This window comes from Danio rerio, chromosome 9, assembly GCF_052040795.2.
Source record: "Danio rerio strain M-AB ecotype USA chromosome 9, GRCz13ab, whole genome shotgun sequence".
Lineage (NCBI taxonomy): Eukaryota > Metazoa > Chordata > Actinopteri > Cypriniformes > Danionidae > Danio > Danio rerio.
In genome coordinates, this window is record NC_141029.1 from 6,367,280 (window position 1) to 6,387,500 (window position 20,221).

General features: G+C 35.8%; 1 protein-coding gene and 1 long non-coding RNA gene across 4 annotated transcripts in view; both read left to right on the plus strand.

Moving 5' to 3' along the window:
• The window catches only part of LOC147842240 (uncharacterized), a 1,176,585-nt gene that overhangs the window by 574,688 nt on the left and 581,676 nt on the right, over positions 1-20,221 (plus strand). The gene's annotated exons all lie outside the window — the stretch shown is intronic.
• Positions 1-20,221, plus strand: part of st6gal2a (ST6 beta-galactosamide alpha-2,6-sialyltranferase 2a) — a 117,337-nt gene that overhangs the window by 61,145 nt on the left and 35,971 nt on the right. For 2 of the 3 annotated variants that reach the window (XM_087266270.1, XM_087266269.1), the window contains exons 2-3: positions 12,873-12,928; positions 15,281-16,271. In XM_087266270.1, coding sequence (XP_087122396.1) covers positions 15,350-16,271 — 922 coding nt within the window. In that variant the 5' untranslated portion in view covers positions 12,873-12,928; positions 15,281-15,349. 3 annotated transcript variants of the gene reach the window in all.

Below are 20,221 nucleotides of genomic sequence, written 5' to 3' on the forward strand. Positions count from 1 at the left end.
TCATGTGCATTTGTGAAGTGCTAAACGGACACCAGATCAGAGACGCAGGTGAGATTTGCTCCCTCGATGTCGTAGAGGACCCACATGGCTGCGCTTTTGAAGTCGTCTACGTATGCATTCGACTGTTCAAAATGTCTGGCAGTGGATTGGGTTACCGGAGTGCATTAGAAATGTAGATGAAGCAGGTTAATGGGTTCACTGTGCCACTGCGAGCATGTGTTTGCTCATCAATCCGTGCCCCGCTCTCTCCATGAACATGCGGTGGAATGACCTCTGTGTTGATTCTGCCCTCGTGGCTTTGCTGCGGCGGGGAGGCTTTCAGAGGGCTCTGCCTGGTCATCCATAATGGAGAGCGGTGTAAAAGTGAAACGGGGTCACCCAGAGACGGACTGAATTGAGAGAGGCTGTCTCAAGGTTGTCTTGAAGAAATCCCTTTCTTATCTATTCTGTTCTCACTTTTGCTTCTCGTCTTGTATATTGATTGCCCTCCGCAAGGACAGAACAAGCCTCGAGTGCAAACGGTGTCTTTGGTGGAATTGATGAAACGCTTGTGGGTTTGTCAGCGTGGGAGAGTAAAACGCTCTAACATATTTTTTTTTCTTCATGTGACCGCCTGAAGTACGGTTCGCTCTCGCTTTCTGACCCCTTAGAATTAAATGAACCGTTTTTGCCACTGTGGCTTTAATGGCATGCCAGTATGTTCACTGGCAGGCACGTGCACACATAGGGCTCAACCTGTGCCGTGCACATGCCCTTTTTTGTCTTGAATAGAAAGTGCCCTTCCAAAATGATCAAAAGTGCCCCCCGACACCCCCCCCCCACGCCCTTCAGTAGTAGGTGTGCGACAACACCGCTCATATGTACGTAAACCACCCCCACCCCCCGCAATACAGGACGCGCGCAACAACAACAACAACAACAACAACAACGCTGATCAGAACGCGCGCGACAACACCGCTCTTCAGTACGCTCACGAAAACAACCCCAACCCCCCCGCTCTTCAACAAATTTATCCTGCACATGCCCTTTTGACAGTCTCTGCACGGGCCTGTTCACTGGGTTCATCACATTGTGATTTTCTTTTTCTTTGTATTTTTCTATGAAGAGACAAAAATGATTCATAAAAATGCCGATGATGGAATAGTTCACATTGTTGATCATCAATGCTGGCTGTGCAACTGAAACTGAACACTAAGTAGGGATGCACTGACATGGAGTTTTTACAGATGCAGATAACTGATAACTCTTTAGATTTGAAGGCCGATAGCCTAAAAATGTCTTTGTGCATCACAATTGAAATCTACAATTATAAACGAATAGAGTGTAATAAATTAAAGCATGAAGGCCTGCATTTTTTGCACTATTTTACAGTACAAGTTATAGAAATGTCTTGTTATTAGTATAGATAGTGATAAAGTATTTATGTAGTATTTCTCAGACCTTTTCTAAATGCTGTTATGTTAATTGCTGTTACATTATTTGCAGAATTATTTAAAATCATGAAGTCATCATCATCATCATTTTTTGTTTTTGAATTGGTTTGAAGTTTTCACCATATGTGTCATTAAGTTCAGCACTCCTATTGTTTGTTTGTAAATCAGTAGCAAACCTTGAGAGCCTGCAAATCTGGTTGTGAGAACTTGACAATAATATTTGTATGCAAAAGCTGAAATTCAGCTCGGATGTTTTGCTGTACATTCACAAGTCAGCGCCAAGGTATATAGTTATCGAAAACGAACGAAAAAACGAAAACTAGAATTGAGAAATAATTTTCATTAACTGAAGTAAAAATAAAAACAAGAGTTTAAAAAAAAAAACTAATACAAACTGAAACTTTGTACATGCAAAACTAATTGAAACAGACTTAATTATAACAATAATGTTCCTAGTTTTAGTCTTTGTATTTAATACAGACTGTTTTCTAGAAGTCAATCTTATTTATTTCACGCAGTCAGGCGTTTAACCCATACGGCACCTCAGAGTCTGTAATACTGATGTCATTGGCCAAATCAAGCCGGCTCTCTTCCAGTCATCTTCGCTGTTGCTCTTGTGATTTAAAAACAATGACTGGATATGACAGCAGCACGATGAAAGAATTAAATTTTACCCGAGCAGATAGTTAGTAACTATTAATTCAACACATTTGTGCTCAGTAATGGGTTTTATTTCCGTATAATGAATCATTCTTTTTAACCGGATCTTCTAAGTGAACCGGCTGAACTAATTCACCAAATTAACTGAATCACATTACATCTCCTGTAATGTTACCCCCCCCCCCCCCCCCACACACACACACACACACACAATAATATGTATGTCTATTTTATTAGTTTGTTTCTCTTTATTATTAGTTATTTTTAACTAAATGCTTTGATTTGCTGTTTGCTACAAAATTGCATTACATTGGAAAGATACCCAACGGGTAAAATGCCTCTAGTGTGTGTGACGTTTATCTTTAGAACATATTTAAGGTCATTAAAACAAAATCGCAGTAACATGATACATTTGGTCACTATAATCATCATGTGAAATTTTTATGCACTCAAGTATTTAGTTTGACGTTGAGCTGAATGATTTCATGCATGATTTTCATGACTCAGCAGCACTAAATCCTGTAATGTTAAAGTATGAGGTAAGGTTGCTCCTGTGGTGTTGACACTCTTGCGGTTGAATTTGTTGGAACAGCGCCAAAACGCCACATACTAGTCACGTACCAAACTAATTGCTAAATTGCAGTAGGATGTACTTTTGTTGAAGCCAGACAGCCTAGACTAACCAGACACAATTTAAACTTTGCTTTGTAACATCCTATGTATGATACAGAGGTGAAAAAGGAAGTGTAAAAAAAAAAAACTGATTCTAATATGAATCAATGGAGCTTGGTGTAGTTTTGTTGCTAAGATGGAAATGAAAGCTGCTACTTTTTGAATAATTTTCTCTATCCTTTTATTTTACACTAATGTATTTCACGAATAGAGCAGAATAGTTGTAGCATTGGATTAAAATGAACAAGTAGGGAGTAAGAATGCTTCTCCCTCATCTGCTTGAGATCTGTTAAAGCAAAATGCAAACAATGCAGTCAAACTACAGTACCTCCTGGAAAAGGTTTAAAAGCATACATCTGACGCTTACCTTAGCTTTTTCCACTGAAACACAACATCAACAGCAACAAAAACATGTCAAATGTTTACAACAGGTGTTAAACCATGCCTGTGAAGTCAAAACAATTCATTTAATGCTAAAAGGCAGTTGTGTTAAACAGTGAGTGTTGAACTACTGGAACACATAGTTCAATTGTCTGGAGCCACTGCAAATGTTTATTGGAAATGAGATGTGTGTTGTGATCTAATGATGCAATCCAGTCAAACAAGCTCTGGAAAACATCTCTCAAAACTTTTCAGACCCTATTTACACCTGTGCACAGAATGGTCAGATTAGCAAAAAAGAGAATTTAACCCTATTTATTTAACCCTAATAGAGGAAACGGATACAGAGTGATACTAAAAGTCAGAGAGTTTAATCTAATTTCCTGGTATCGTTTTGAAAGTTGTTTTTTTTTTTCTCGTGAATTCTTAGATCAGGTGACTTGTTTTGTTTGTTTATTTATTCAGTTCTGGCATTTAAAAACATTTGCTGCTTGTGCTGTAGTTAGGAAAACTAAACCCTTGGATGAAATAAATTTATTTGATTTTTTATTTTTTTCTCACATTTGGAGTAAGCATATCTTTTTATCAAGTGCTGATTATGTTAATGCAGATTTTCATTAACATGATCTTTATATTGACTTTGTAATCAGTCTCTTAGATTTGGTAACCAAGAAGGTACCCATAGAGGTATAAATCATTCTGATTTTAAAATATATACACTCTGAGACTTAAATACTTAAACACTTAGGGCCCTATCATACACCTGGCGCAATGTGGCACAGGGCGCAGCGAAATACTTGTTTGGTAGTTTCAGCTTGGCGCAAGAGTCGTTTTGAGGCGTTGCGCTACGCTGTTTAAATAGCGAATGCATTAGCGCTCATATGTGCGCCCATAGGCGTTCTGGTTTGAAGAGGAAGGCGTTCTGAGGCGGACCGCTGGCGCGTTGCTATTTTGAGAAACTAAAATAGATTTTTCATTAGACCAAAACAAACCTGGTCTAAACTCCGGCGCAGAGTTACGCTTCGCTTACGCACTGCTTAATACGCACAAGAGAGCAATAGGCAAATATCTTTACATATGAAAAATTTTAATATTAAGGATATATATATATAGGATATAATAAGAATAGATATAGAATATAAATATAAAGGATTAAAACATTACAAAACATATTATTTTCTAGCCTACATAAATATGAAAAATCACTGCTTTTATGTCTTCTTCATCTCGGGAGGCTTTTTCAGTTCATTCATAACAATTTGCTTTTGTATAATGTTATCATTATTAGCAGTATCATTTATTATATCCATATTTATATTTGTTTTATCAAAAACAAGCTTAGATTTTCCCACCTGTCAGGTTTTAGACCATATGGGGCACAGCATGTGTTTAAGGATATAACTCAGGTTTTTGAACACACTTCGTTATTATTGTTCATTTATTCGTTTGCTGGAAATTAGAACTGAATTTAGAAATAGTTTTGAAACTAATATATGCGCTTAACAAACACAATTCATTATTTATAGACTAATTGATGTCTGTGCATAAAGGTTTCCCTATCCAAGAGCGAAAGTGAAAGTGATCCAATATCTCTCATTCTCACGCAGTAGATGCTCTGTTAAAAAAAACTGTTAACTGTTAACTGTTTGCTAGTGAAATGCTCAGTTTTTCCACTTAGACTTACTTTACGTCCTGTAAATAGCGAATGCGCTCTTGGTGCGACGCAGCTGGCTCTTAAAGGGAATGGGAGATGATACTCTGATTGGTTTATTCTCAAAACACACCTATAACTCATTAAGAAAATAAACTCAACCCTTTTAGACCATGCGACATGGCGCAAAGTGGATTTTCCCATCCTTAAATTAGCAAAAATGCGTTCTGACACGCCCTGAAAGCGTTTGCGCCCTGCGTTTTGCGTTCTGCGCATGGACCGTCAAAATAGAGCCCTTAAACATTAGTGCATATTTGATAATATAGCTAATTATTTATGTATTTATTCAGTTTAGTACACTAACTTCAGCTGCAAGTCACTGAATTTCAGTTCTATGGGCTAAAGAAGTGAGAGAGAGAAAGTCTCAAGCAGTAGTATTTTTATTTTTTTTTTTTTCACCAGAGGCCTCATCAGACTAAAGCCTGGCTCACACTGTGTGATTTTTTTGAATATTTCATTAGGACTGTAGTTGTCCCCGAGGTTTCTCAATGTTAGAGTCATGCTGCAGGAGCAATTCTAAGAACTTCTGTTCTAAATGACACGATTTTCTTTGTTGTATTTTATAGAAATTTCAACTGTAGTTTAAAGAGTGAAACACATTCATGTTTTAATCAATCTACAAACAGTAAAGAGCCCCTATTATGCATTAAAAAAGGTCATATTTTGGTTTGGAAGGTCTCCAACAACAGGCTGATGTGCATGCAAGGTCAAAAAAACACTTTCATTGTCTTATAATATGCATTTGTTTGACCTAATTATACAGATGCTGTACAAGCAATTACAAGTAACGAAACACAAATACATATTTTGCAAGCTAGAGAAAACAAGAAGGCAGGCATTTTAATTGCACTTACTTACACATGTGAAATGGAGGAAGAAACTGATCCATGAACTGTGTACTGTAAAGTTCCTGTCAAGCTCTGACACAGTCCCATACATCAATACTCTTTTCTGATCCTTCCTTTAACAAACGGCTGACAAATCCCAAATAGGGCAACATCTAAATAGTGATATTAGATGTTTTTGTTTATTTATTTTTTTAAATATATAATAAAAATGTAAACAAGTTGTATAATTTAGGTCATAATAAAATAGAACATAGCAAACATAACATTGCTGAATATGTCTATATGGTGCACCCTTTGTAGGGATAAAATTGGTGTAAAGCAAGCATGTGAAATCTGGTTGATTTTTATGCTAATCCGCAGTGCAGCTCCAATATTGCACAACACCTGATTCATTTGTCTGGATCCAGTGCAGATGTTTCTTGGAAATGAGGTGTGTGTGTGTGTGTGTGTGTGTTTTGCCTGTGCGTTTAGTGTGTGTGTGTTAGTGCGACACTCATAATGACCCGAAAGGGCTCTGGGAAGTCACCCGGCTTGACGGGACTTGCGAGTTTAATGAATTATGTAATGGATGTGCCGTGTAACTCCCTCTCTGCTCTCGCTCTTTCACTGCCGTGGCCTCTTATGTCTTTTCTCTCTTTGTACGTTCTCTCTCTATTTCTGTCTGTTCATCTCTTTTACTCTGTCTTGGCTCAGTCGTATCCACTTTCACTCAAGGATTTATGCAGGTTTTTTCTGTTACCGGTGTGTTTGTCTGTCGGGCTCACCTTGTTTTATGTTCAGGCGGAATAAATGTTTTATTTATTCGTCCTTGCTTGATTAGTTTTATAGCCTCTTCATCATACATTTCACGGATATGATGAGTCATATTTTTGGCTTGATCTGACTTCTGAGCACGTACAGTTGCATTCAAAATAATAGCAGTGTGTTTACAAAAAAGTGTGTCAAGCTAAAATCAAGAACTTTTTTATTTTGATACATGCTAATGCATTGGGATTTACTCCCTTTTATTCAGCACACTGCTAATTATGGAGACAGAATTGTTGGATTATTTCAAATAAACATATTGTGATCCACAAAAAAATGTAAAGTGATGGACAAAAACCAAGTATTTCAGAAAATAAATAGAACGAGATCCACAATTAAATCTTAGAATTCCCAAACATGAATTGTATTCACGGCGAGGCAGTGGCGCAGTAGGTGGTTCTGTCGCCTCACAGCAAGAAGGTCACTGAGTCGCTGGTTCGAACCTCGGCTCAGTTGGCGTTTCTGTGTGGAGTTTGCATGTTCTCCCTGCCTTTAGACTTGATGATAAAAAAACATACTCAAACATTTTTTTTATCTGCTAACACACACTATAAAAAAATGCCGTGTTCCACACAATTCTTACGTGTTGTCCCAACACTAATAGAATATTTATTCATTCTCTTGTCGGCTTAGTCCCTTTATTAATCCAGGGTCGCCACAGCGGAATGAACCGCCAACTTATCCAGCAGATTTTTTACACAGCGGATGCCCTTCCAGCCGCAACTCATCTCTGGGAAACATCCACACACACATTTACACACACACACACACACACTCATACACTACGGACAATTTAGCCTACCCAATTCACCTGTACCACATGTCTTTGGACTGTGGGGGAAACCGGCGCAACCGAAGGAAGCTCCTTTATTAATCTAGGGTTGCCACAGCGGAATGAACCGCCAATTTATCCAGCATATGTCTTACACAGCCGATGCCCTTCCAGCTGCAACCCATCTCTGGGAAACATCCATATACACTCATTCACACTCATACACTATGGACAATTTTAGCTTACCCAATTCACCGGTACCGTATGTCTTTGGACTGTGGGGGAACCGGAGCACTCGGAGGAATTCCACGCAAACGCAGGGAGAACATGCAAACTCCACACAGAAATGCCGACTGACCCAGCCAAGGCTTAAAACCGTGACCTTGCTGTGAGACGACAGCACTACCTACTGCGCTACCGCGTCGCCACTCTATAGACATCTAAAATAATGATTTAACTAACATTGTACTAATAAGCCTAGTTTACTTTATCATTCTTTTGTTTTAAAATTTCTTTAAAGCTCTTATTTCCTCTGAACATATATACTATATAAAACAGTCAGTTTTACCTTCCTTTTTTTTAATGTTTTTATTTTTCTTATTTTCCCCATTTGTTTATGCTTTTAAATCCCATTATGAGATCTTGGTCTTACTTCTGACTATTTTTAACCTTAAAAATTTGGACTTTTATTGATATTTTCAACTAATAGATAGTTTCAAGTGAAATATTGTCTCTGTTGGTGTTGCATATTACAGTCCAAAAACCTTTTAATAAGCTGCCAGTACATTTTTACCGACTTATATCTCCATATATTATTTCTTAAACATTGTTATTAAAAACTACTACTAATATGTAAAAAAAAAGTGACTTTGTTAAACTGTAGAGTTGAATTTTTCAACATCAAAATTTGACAGAGCAGAGATCAACATTCTACTGTATAATCCAATTCACAACTGTAAATAAACAGAAAACACAAAATATGAAAACTGTTAATTAGCATGTTTTTTTAATGACAGGGTAATTATACCTGCTAAATTAATAATTTTTTTGTAGCTTGGGTCAATATCTCAATTATACCATGTACCATGATAAAAACTTTAGCAATTGATCGTTACAAAAAAATGTGATACCAGCAGAAGCCAACTGAGTAGCTTCTAAAACACAAACTATTATCCAATTTTAAGCAGTAATGGCAACGTCCTGCAGTGTAATAGGTTAAAGCCCCTCTACATTATATGTATTTAGCTCCCAAACACATGAAAAGGCTTATCTGTTTTTTGGCCTCCGACAGATTTTGTTTTTGTTTTAGTTTTCTTGTCATTAATTTTGCCCTGGATTTGAGCATTAAGCTGCTAATGTCCTTCCGCCTTCGCTTTTATCTCTGAGCGCTCTCGCCACATGTCACACATTTCACTGATCACTGATGTGAACATCCTGCCGCCTTCCTCCACTCGCACAGTCTTATGCCAAAGTTATTTTAGTAGAAGTTTAGCTTTTTTGAGCTTTTAATTTCGTTTTATTTTTGCATAATTTTTATTTTGAATTCTTTCAACAGTTGTAATTTTTATTTAATTATTTATTTATTCACTTGTTAGTTTTAGTTATTTTTATTTATTTAGTTAATTTTATTTGTGTTTATTTAATTTGTTTAATTGTTTGTTTATTTATTTATTTATTTATTTAGTTAGTTAGTTAGTTAGTTAGTTAGTTAGTTAGTTAGTTAGTTAGTTAGTTAGATTGTTTTATTTATTCATTGTTTATTTTTTTATTTTAGTTGAATGAAAAAATATTAATTTTGAAACTGGCAAAAATAAATTCATATATTAATATATAATATATAAATATCAATATTAATAAAATGTTAATGGTGTTAATATTAAATAAATGTTTAGTTAGCATTACCAAAGGTTAAGTAATGCGTAATAGATGCGTTATTCATTGTAAATTCATGTTTACTTATGCATTAACTAACATTAACTAATGCACCCTTATTGCAAAGTGTTACCTAATTAATATTATATAATATTGAAAAATAATTTTAATAATAATAATAATATTAATTACCACCAAAAGGTTATACCTATATTATATCTGAAACTATGCCTATATTATAATCTGTATTACAATGCTGTATTACAATTACGATGTTCTTCACAATAAATCAAACTGAGTGATTTGATGCTTTCTAAAGAATTTTGGATTTACTCAGCCTTATATATTTTTTCATAAAGTTCATAGAATAATAATTCAACTTCCATAGAATTCATAAATCTTCTTAACCCTCACAATTCATGTAAGTTCTGTACCATTTTCATGTTGTAAGAATGTAATGAGTTATGAGCTTATGTTTATAAATGTGTGTGTTTGTGTGTGTAAAGTCTAGATGCAAAAGGCTCTAAGTGTCGTCTGAACTAGTCTTTTAAAAAATATATATAATTCTCTATTTCTCTTATGTTTATGTTCAGTTATTTCACTCTTAAGAACTCTTATTCTTTTTTCATTATATATTTATTTATTCATTATATATTTTATTTTTTAACCCGGGTTGAAAGTTACCTAAACAAAAAATGTCGCGTTTTTATGGCTATGTTTTGTGGAATATTACTTTATCAGATAATGTAACTGCCTGGTTGATCGTTGTGCGTAATTTATTAACAAAATGAAAACTTCATTTTGCTCGCACACTACCTGACAACAAAGTCTTATCGCCTATCCAAATTCTGGGAACAACAACTAATAACTTGATTTTTAGTCAAGAATTCTTATTGTTTATGACTCACATTAGCTTGGAGGACTGCATCCATACATCTCTGCAATGACTCAAATCACTTATTAATAAAGTCATCTGGAATGGCAAAGAAAGTGTTCTTGCAGGACTCCCAGAGTTCATCAAGATTTTTTGTTTTCATCTTTAATGCCTCCAACATCTTACCCCAGACATGCTCAATAATGTTCATATCTGGTGACTGGGCTGTCCAGTCCTGGAGCGCCTTGGCCATCTTTGCTTTCACAAACTTTGATTTGGAGGCTGAATTATGAGGAGCGCTATCCTGCTGAAGAATTTGCCCTCTCCTGTGGTTTGTAGTGTCATGGGCAACACAAATGACTTGGTACCTCAGGCTGCTCTTGTAACTGAGATTGACAACAAGACTTTTGTCAGGTAGTGTAGTGGTGTCATGAACACAATTTAGCCAATTTTATTTATTTATTGTTCATTTCTTCAACTTTTACAGAATTCAAATGCGGTTCAAATAAATAAATACATAAACAAACAAACAAACAAACACACATAAATAAACAAATAAATAAACAAACAAATAAATAAATAAATAAATAAATAAATAAATAAATAAATAAATAAATAAATAAATAAATAAATAAATAAATAAATAAATAGTACTTTGAGAATATTAACATGTTTGCTTTTTTTAAAAAAACTATCATTGTGTGATCATTGTCATTATTGCCTTACTAAATTATGCAAGCACTGTTTGTTTGCCACTTCTGTGTGGGTGGTGCTTTGCCACACTATTGATTATGTACAATAGACAATGTTTGCCTGTGAAATTCACCTGAACTTTGCTAATGTGACCACACCTTGAAATTGGTCTTTACTGCATCACTTTAGGTGTGCTTTCTCACCGCACATCATGTTAATAGATTTTCCATTTGAACTCATTCAATCACGTGAGCATTTATGCGCTTTATGCTTACAAACTGACCTAATGGTTTTTGACTGTCTCTTGATGTGATCCAAAGTTGACAAACTTTAAACTTTGCAAAAAGCTTTTTAACTCATTTAGCATGGTCCACTTTTGACCGAATTAGTGAAAAAATGTATTGTGAGAGTAGGTGTAAATAAACCTAAATTAATTAATTCAGACTAATATCATTGCTTACTTTCAGGGTGTTTTCATGCCTGGCTTTTTGGCGTGTTAGTTTTGTAAACCTTGTGTGGTTTTTGTTCTTGGATTGGTTTGTTTAGGATTACATAAAAAGGGCAATCAGGCTCGGGTCCACACCAAAACAATCATTCTCATGGTAATCTTGACCCACCTAACCTTGAAAGATGTTAAGGCTTGTTAAATTCAACATGGCTAAATAAAGAATTAAGCCAAACATCGTAAAGAGATACATGGCCTCATGACGATTTCAAAGGTCAGAATTTTTATTTAATAATGACAATAAACTCCAAACAATAAAAAAAAAAAACAATGCAAGACCTTGAATGCAAGAAAGGTGTGTATGTATACATATATACATATATGATTTTCTTAAGATCTCCAGGAAATTATTTCAAAAAGACTGAACATTTAAAACATATATATATATATATATATATATATATATATATATATATATATATATATATATATATATATATATATATATATATATATATATATATATATATATATATATATATACATATATATATATATATAAATAATAAATGAATCCTAAAGTTTTAAATGTTCAGTCCTTTTGAAATAATTTCCTGGAGATCTTAAGAAAATCATCACAGTATTTCCTATAACCATTTTAAATTGTACAATGTTAAAGTCAATATTAATAGCCCCCTTTAAGATTATTTTCAGTTGTCTACAGAACAAAATACTAACTTATATCCTAATTATCAAAACTTACCTGGTTGACATACTGTAATAACCTTGCCGAAAAACTTTACTGTCATCATGGAAAAGGCTAAATAAATGAGTCATTAGAAATGAGTTATTAACACTGATGTTTTTAAAATGTGTTGAAGAAAAATTGTCTTCTCATTAAGCAACAGTTGAAAGCAGCTAATGATTTTGACTTCATATGTACAAATGAGTGTGTTACAAGTGTGTTACAGAAAAAGCCTCAACTTTCAGCATCTTTGAGGAGTTCACATTAAACTAACCTAAATGCTTATCAGAGCAATTCACATCAAGTTGTTTAACTGGATGATAGTGTATATTGATGACCTAATAACCTATAGCTTACTATATCAACAAAATTCTGTACAAAGTTATTTCCATCTACCATTATTCACATGAACTCCCTTTCATTCGCATCAAAAAAACTCAACTTACTGCATGTATGATTTAAGTGTCATTAATTATAATCATCATTAATTTTAAAATGTGCAGTAAAACTGCTGGATTGTAACATAGCTAGAACTCAAACCATTATAACTTGTGTAAACATATATGTTTAGTGCGCTTTAACCCCTTCAGACCTAAATTATGTTCCAAATTTCAGAAAAATGGGATGTCATATGATGTCCATTGTAATGGACGCAGGGTCTGAAGGGGTTAAACCCAGAAAACAATACCAGGGTGTACTTAATCATAATAACAAAATCATGTTCTCTCTGTGTGTGTGCATGCAGGCTTTCTTCCTAGAAAACCATTGTTGTACAAACATCTTATGTTAAATGTGTGTAGTGACATTACATTGAGTGTTGTATATATGCTTCTGTTTTTAGCTAGTTCCCCATTTTAATCTGTTGAAAGAGAACCGCTCAGGTTGATTTAATCTGTAAAACTAGAAGGATGATTCAGGGCTCTTATTATTGTCTCTAATTGCTGTCTTCTTTTGTCTTGCAGGGACAGACGGACTGTTTAAGGATAAATGGATTCCAGGAAATAGGGACTACAGAGAGGTAATTCGCATTTGTGTGCGCTTTAGATAGTCTTTGAGTTGCGAGGGAGGAACAACAATGCCACCACCTTAAAATATTGCTGCAAAAATTACAGTATACTGGCATTTTTGGTTGGCAGTAATGCCTGAAATTGTACAGCAGACTTTACGGTGAAGTTATAAATTTATTCATTTGTTTCAGTCATCCATTTATTCAGCCAGTCGTTCGTTTTTTAGTCAGTCGTTCGTTTTTCAGTCAGTCATTCGTTTTTGTTTGTTCGTTCAGTCGTTCGTTTGTTTGTTCAGTCATTCATTTGTTCGTTCAGTCTTTTGTTTATTTGTTTAGTATTTCGTTTGTTGGTTTAGTGGTTTGTTTGTTCGTTCAGTCATTCGTTTGTTCGTTTAGTCTTTTGTTTGTCCGTTCAGTCATTTGTTTGTTCGTTCAATCATTTGTTTGTTCGTTCAGTTATTTGTTTGTTCGTTTAGTTGTTTGTTTGTTCGTTCAGTCATTCGTTTGTTTGTTCAGTCATTTGTTTGTTTGTTTAGTCATTTGTTTGTTCGTTCAATCCTTTGTTTATTCGTTCAGTTATTTGTTTGTTCGTTTAGTTGTTTGTTTGTTCGTTCAGTCATTCGTTTGTTTGTTCAGTCATTTGTTTGTTTGTTTAGTCATTTGTTTGTTTGTTCAGTCGTTTGTTCGTTCCGTCATTCGTTTGTTTGTTTAGTCATTTGTTTGTTTGTTCAGTCATTCGTTTGTTCATTCAATCATTTGTTTGTTCGTTCAGTTATTTGTTTGTTCGTTTAGTTGTTTGTTTGTTCGTTCAGTCATTTGTTTGTTTGTTCATTCAGTCATTTGTTTGTTCGTTCAGTTATTTGTTTGTTCAGTTGTTGGTTCGTTTGTTCAGTCGTCGGTTTGTTCAGTCGTTTGTTCTTTCAGTCATTCGTTCAGTTGTTCATTTGTTCGTTTGTTCAGTCATGGTTCGTTCAGTTGTTGGTTCGTTCAGTCCTTGGTTTGTTTGTTCAACCCACTCACTTGCTTACTAGTTTAAACAATTATTTTCTGTACGAAATACATGGAAAATCGTCTAATAATTTGATTAATAAGTGTTGTACAAGTCTTGCTCATCATTAGTTCATGTTAGTAAATACATTAACTAAAATTAAGTAATGATGAGCAATACCTGTTTATTTATTAATCATAGCTCAACATTTACTAATGCATTCTTAAAATCCAAAGTCTTGCTTATTACCACTGTTTAATGGACTGTGAGTTAACTAATGAGCAACATTATTTTCATCAACTACCATTAACAACCATGAATAAATACTGTAATCGATGTGTTATTCATTGTTATACATTGTCATTGGTAAATGCATTAAATAATACAGCTTATTATAAAGTAATATTAGCTTACTAAATAATAATAATAATAATACATTTATAATCTTATGACATATTATTATAATAAATAATAATAAATTTATGATCTTAAAAAAATCATCTATATAATACTTTTCCCATTTGTGTTTCTATTCTACTTAATGTTACAGTAATAAGAGTTTCAGTTTTGCACAGCACAGGAGTGTTATGACAGCTGCTGTTCTCATGTCTAAATTCAGATCTGCAAAATAGTGAAACCATACTGAAAACTAACAGCGTATCATGAGTGGTCTCTGGGGGGAACGTTTCTCAAAGGAAAGCGAAAGCTGACAGTAGAGGAAATGTCTTTCCTGTTTTCGACAGACCTGCTTACTGTCTTCATCTGTTTGATGCAGGGATTTTCAAGCTTGCCCTTTAAGCTGGATCCTGATTCAAATATGTGAAAATGTGAAAAAAATAGTCTAAAAACCTCTGTGTTGTAGTTGATAACATAACTTTAGAATATATTAAATAGTAGTCATTTGTTTACTTACATACTGGAGAAAACTGGCTTCACACGTCATAAAATAAAGTTATGGTCCGTTGAACCCCCCTCCCCCCCAATATTGGGGGTGCCCACGACCATATACTGACAATGAACGACTATATACTGTCACTGAGGAGAATAAATTTTTTAATAAAGTCGCTATTAATCTTTTATGTGTGCACAAAAGTATAATAAAGGATAATATTCTAATTGAACCTCCAACGCCATGTAATCGGTTTGAGGGTGTTTATTCTGGACTTTAAACAAATCAGGAATCTGTTTATGGAGAACGTGAGAGCTCTCACATCTAAAATGTCTTCATTTGTTTTGTGAGGTTTGAACAATTGTTTCAGGGGTTTAGAATGACGTGAGTAAATAACAGAATTTATTAATATTTTAAAGTTCTAAAGTTAGGGAAATCACAATCAAGTCCAGCAAGAGCAAGACTAACTGAGCATGTCCTGTTGCAGGCCTCCTGCTGACCCTTCTTCAGTCAGGCCGGGAGTGCAGCGGCGTGCGGCTGAGAGGATTGCGGGAAGATGAAGTCCAGTCTGAAACAGTGGCGGCGGCTCGCCCTCGGCCTCATTCTGGTCTGGGCACTGCTCTTCCTGGCGCTCCTCTCTTACTTCATGGAGTCAAGAGTGGATGACCCGCACGCCGCGGCCGCTCTATCTTACACAGACACCCGACGCCTGACCTCCCTGCAGGGCAACCCTCGGACCATCATGGCCACCCATTTGGGCCTGGCCACCTCCTCCGCCCCATCCACCTCCAGCAACACCCAGCAGGAGCAGAGCCAGGAGGAAAACCCCAGCGCTGACCCCCAACCTAGTCCACTCAGCCAGGAAGCCTACCCTTACCCTGACCCTCAGAGCCTGGCAGCCTGGTCCGCATTCGGCACCCAGGATGTGGGCTCGAGGTCGACCGGCATGAGTCGCAACCGTGAACGACAAGAGTACAACCAGGATTCACCTCAAGAAGACGAGGATGAAGAGGAGGAGGTGATTGGAGGGGAAGAGGAGGATGAGGAGGGTGGTGATGAAGGTAGAGGGAGGACCACAAAACGGGTTGCAAGGCATGGGAGCTCTGACCCGCATGAATATTACGTTCCCAGATACAAATCCATAGTTCATGGTCTGTGGAAAGGGAGTTTGTCGATGGGGATGCTCAGTCCACGCCTGCAGAGGGCTATGAAAGACTACCTGAATAATAATAAGCATGGAGTGGCCTACAGGGGGCACCGGAAGGCGAAGCAGAGCCGCCAGCAGGTGCTGTGTGAGCTGAAGAAAAGGGAGAAGATTCGAACATTGGATGGGGCCGAGATGCCTTTCTCCAAATTGGGCTGGCAGAAGATTGTGCCTGCATTACCCCTAAGCCAGATCCACAGGCCAGGCTTAAAGACCTGTGCTGTGGTCACCTCTGCTGGAGCCATGCTGCACTCTGGACTTGGCAAGGAGATTGGTGAGTGACAGAGTTGTTACTTTGGTCTATTGAGGTTTAATGAGTGTCATGAAAACAGCCATGAAGCATTTCATTAAACCTAGATGATTCATTAATCGGTTAATAAGTACGTTTAAATGGCGAAGTAATCAAATACTCAGTGTTTTTAATGGGCAGCAAATATAGTCATTTTAATTTACAAAAGCAAGCATGCATTAAATTAGAAATGCATTAAAATAGTGTGAAAAAAATGCCAAATGAGGTCAATTAAATTTCTACTTCCCCACTTAGTTTTTTTTTTCAGACTAAAGAGTAAAAAAGTTAAACCTGCATTTGTTATTTAATGTGTGATTCCATTTAAATCTTGTATTTTAATAATAATAATAATAATAATAATAATAATAATAGTAATAATAATAATAATAATAATAATTGTGATAATAATGAACAGTAATTATTATTATTATTATTATTATTATTATTATTATTTTGTTGTTTTTAATGTTTAAATACGGTTTAAATTGATGCATAATATGCTACTAATAATATTAATAGTAGTAAACAATGATATAATAATAATAATAATAATAATAATAATATAATACTACTAATAATAATAATTATTATTATCAATTATAACATTATTATTATTATTATTATTATTATTATTATTATTATTATTATTATGTTTTTAATGTTTAAATACACTTTAAATTGATGCATATTATCCTAATAATAGCACAGTAATAATAATAAACTGAAATTATTATTATTATTGTTGTTGTTGTTGTTGTTGTTGTTTAATGTTGTTTTACAATGCACTCAACAACAATAATAATAATAATAATAATAATAATAATAATAATTGTAAAATTATATAATAAATAAATAAATAAATAAATAAATAAGTTCATAATAATAATAATAATAATAGTAATAATTGTAAACAATGTTGTTGTTGTTGTTTTATTTTTTAATGTTTTAAATAAATTTTAATTCATCCATCATCATCATCATCATCATCTTCATCATCTTTATAAGAAGAAGAATAAAAATAATAAAAATATTATCACTGTCTGCAATTATTAATAGTATTATTATTATTATTGCAGCTTATCTAACTTGATCATAATTTAGAATTTCATCGCTGCTTTTTGATGTTATAAAATGGCATCAGCAACAGCATCACAATGAAAGACAGAAGCAGTAAATAGAAATGAGCATATTAAACAAATAATCTCTTTATACAGCTCGTTAGCATGACGGTTGGCTGTTTCTGACTGCTCGAGGAGTCATAGTGATTCATAAATGACTTAACATTTCCTTTTTTCTTAGCTGTTGTCTTTCCTAGTTTTTAATTTTTATTTTATTAATAATATTAATTCTACATAGTGCCAGAGTGTTGAGTCACATTTCCTAGTAACCCAAGTTACGTTTAAACCGCGTTGCTTCCTCATTCATTCATCTGAAGGATGTGAAATTGGCATTTTTCAAGAAGCCCCTGAAGGAAGGCCTTGTATTTTTGGTTGGGTTTTTTGAGAAGCGTTTTCTCTTTCATTGTCTCCACTTGCGGTTTTTGGTTTCCGTGGTGATGCCAGTTTCTCTGAAAGGGTCAGTGGGATACTGATAGCCTTTACGGTTGCATAATCCCGAGTATCACAGGCACACAAAGAGACCAGATTCTTCCAGCTTTGGCATCTATGGTGGCAGAGCGGCTGTGGGCACAGATGAAGCGTTTCCATGGTGATGGCACAGCTTTTATTATTTCTGAGGAGAATGGCGCCTGTGCCGCCTCGCTAAGATGATACAAACACTTGCACTATTTGTAATTCAATGTGGAGATTCAGCCATCGCTTCTGTGCTAATGATTTTAATTACATCAGTACTTGTACTCAAGGGCTGCTTCTTCTCTCTCTCTTCCTATCTGCACTAAATACCACTAAATTTCCCTACGGGGCCGTTTCTTTTCCTTCAGTATGTGTATTTCATTGCTTTATTGCTATTATTATGATTGAGCTAGTAGAATTACTGTACATTCTTAGTTTGTTGTCGTTATTAGGACCAGGTCCCAATGGGACATAATGTAATTCCTATGTTGTCTGTCATTTGAAAAGTTGCCACTTTAGATGTTTTCTTCTTTATTGGGACATTTGTTTAAATTAGGACTGGGCTGATAATATCATATCGCAGTGCTTCTCACAGGTTTGGAATATACTTGCAGTGGTAGCCGGATTGAAACACTTTGAACACTTTGAAACATTTAGTCATTCATTTATTAAGATGACTGAGGTCCTGTGGTGTGTGTCAGACACTTAAAAACATGGACATTTTACTCACTATTGACAAAAAGGTGGTATATGCCAAGCTAATGTGTTTTCCATACTGGTACACTTCCGGTGACCTGTTATTGTGAGTTTTTTTCCATTTTATAAGGTTCCTTTTACTGCATCGATGTTGTAATGTAATTCAAATACAATCAGTTAAACAAACTTTGGCATTCATTTAGTTGCTCAAGCGTAAAGCGAGACAAAAAGCTGTTTGCTCCCACGCCCCCGTCAGAATCGGCAGGCTTGTGCAGAAGCTCCATTGAATATACTGGGGTAAAATAAGTGCTCACATTATAAAGACATGGCGGGGGGGAAATGTAATGTAATGCAGTGCTTCTTTTAAAATCTGAGACCCACTTTATATCCAATATCACTCAGCTTGAGGAGATCGCTGATTTTTAAAGAACCTTAAACCTGCCGATTTTGCATTGACATACAATTTGCCGGAAATGATTAACCCAGGTTACTGGCAAATCAGTGGCATAGCAGACGGGCCTGCAGGGGGGGGGGGGGGTGATTATGGGGGGGGATGATTATGGGGCCCCGCGTCGTCACGATTTTCAATAATTGTAAATCTGGCAACCGCAATAATCAAACTCTTGGGAACAACTGTGGTTGGAACCAAAGTTCAGAGGTCTGTGTTCTCGCTGAACCGCGTTATAGCTCATACCATAAAGTTGACTTGATTTCAACTATCCTCGACGCTCACACCGGAGAAGACGTGCCGCGCTGTTTCTCCCCGCCGGCTATCATTGAAAATGAATGACTTCTGGCTACTTTGACGCTCTCGCCGCTTTCGGTTTGTGATCGCTCCTCAGTTTGTGAAGGTTTCCCCGCGTTGTCGCTCCACCCCGCCTTCCTTCCCTGCTCCTCAATTTGTGATCGCTTCCCCGTGTTGTCCCCCCTCCCCCCCTTCATCAGGGGGCCCCGTCAGTGATCCCTGCAAGGGGGCCTCCGCATTTTGCGCTACGTCACTGTGGCAAATTAAAAGTCCTATTAGCATGCTTCGGCATACAGCCTAGAGTACAGATTTATAGACAAAATAAATGTTAAAAAGCATTCATGAGAGTTGCCATCTGAAACCTTTTTCCATTCAAATAGTATTTTACCAGTAAACTGGTGTGTGTGTGTGTGTGTGTGTGTGTGTGTGTGTGTGTGTGTGTGTGTGTGTGTGTGTGTGTGTGTGTGTGTGTGTGTGTGACAACATCGTGACTGATAAAAGGGAATTATTTCAAATATTTTGGTTTATGAAACAGAAACCGTATGCAACAAAAATCGCTAATTATTTCCAACCCCACTTCACAAAAAAAGAGAGTGTTCTGACAGTTTACTGATTGTGATTTCTTAATTTCACAAAAATATTGTACAAAAAATGTAAAGGATAACCCATAAAGCAGCAGCTGCGTGTCAGATTGAGCTTGAAGGAACTAATCTTATGGCTCGTTTTCACGACAATGTACAGTGCGGTACGGTTCAGGTTGGTACGTATCACCTTTATCAGGCTTGCATTTCCACTACCAAGGGTACACTTTTGGTGGGTGTGGTGTATGACAAAGTTTCACTCAACGTCATTTTCACTCAAGAAAATGTCTACAGTAAAGCTGTACAGGTCGCATATCATATCATATGAGAAGCACTTCTCAC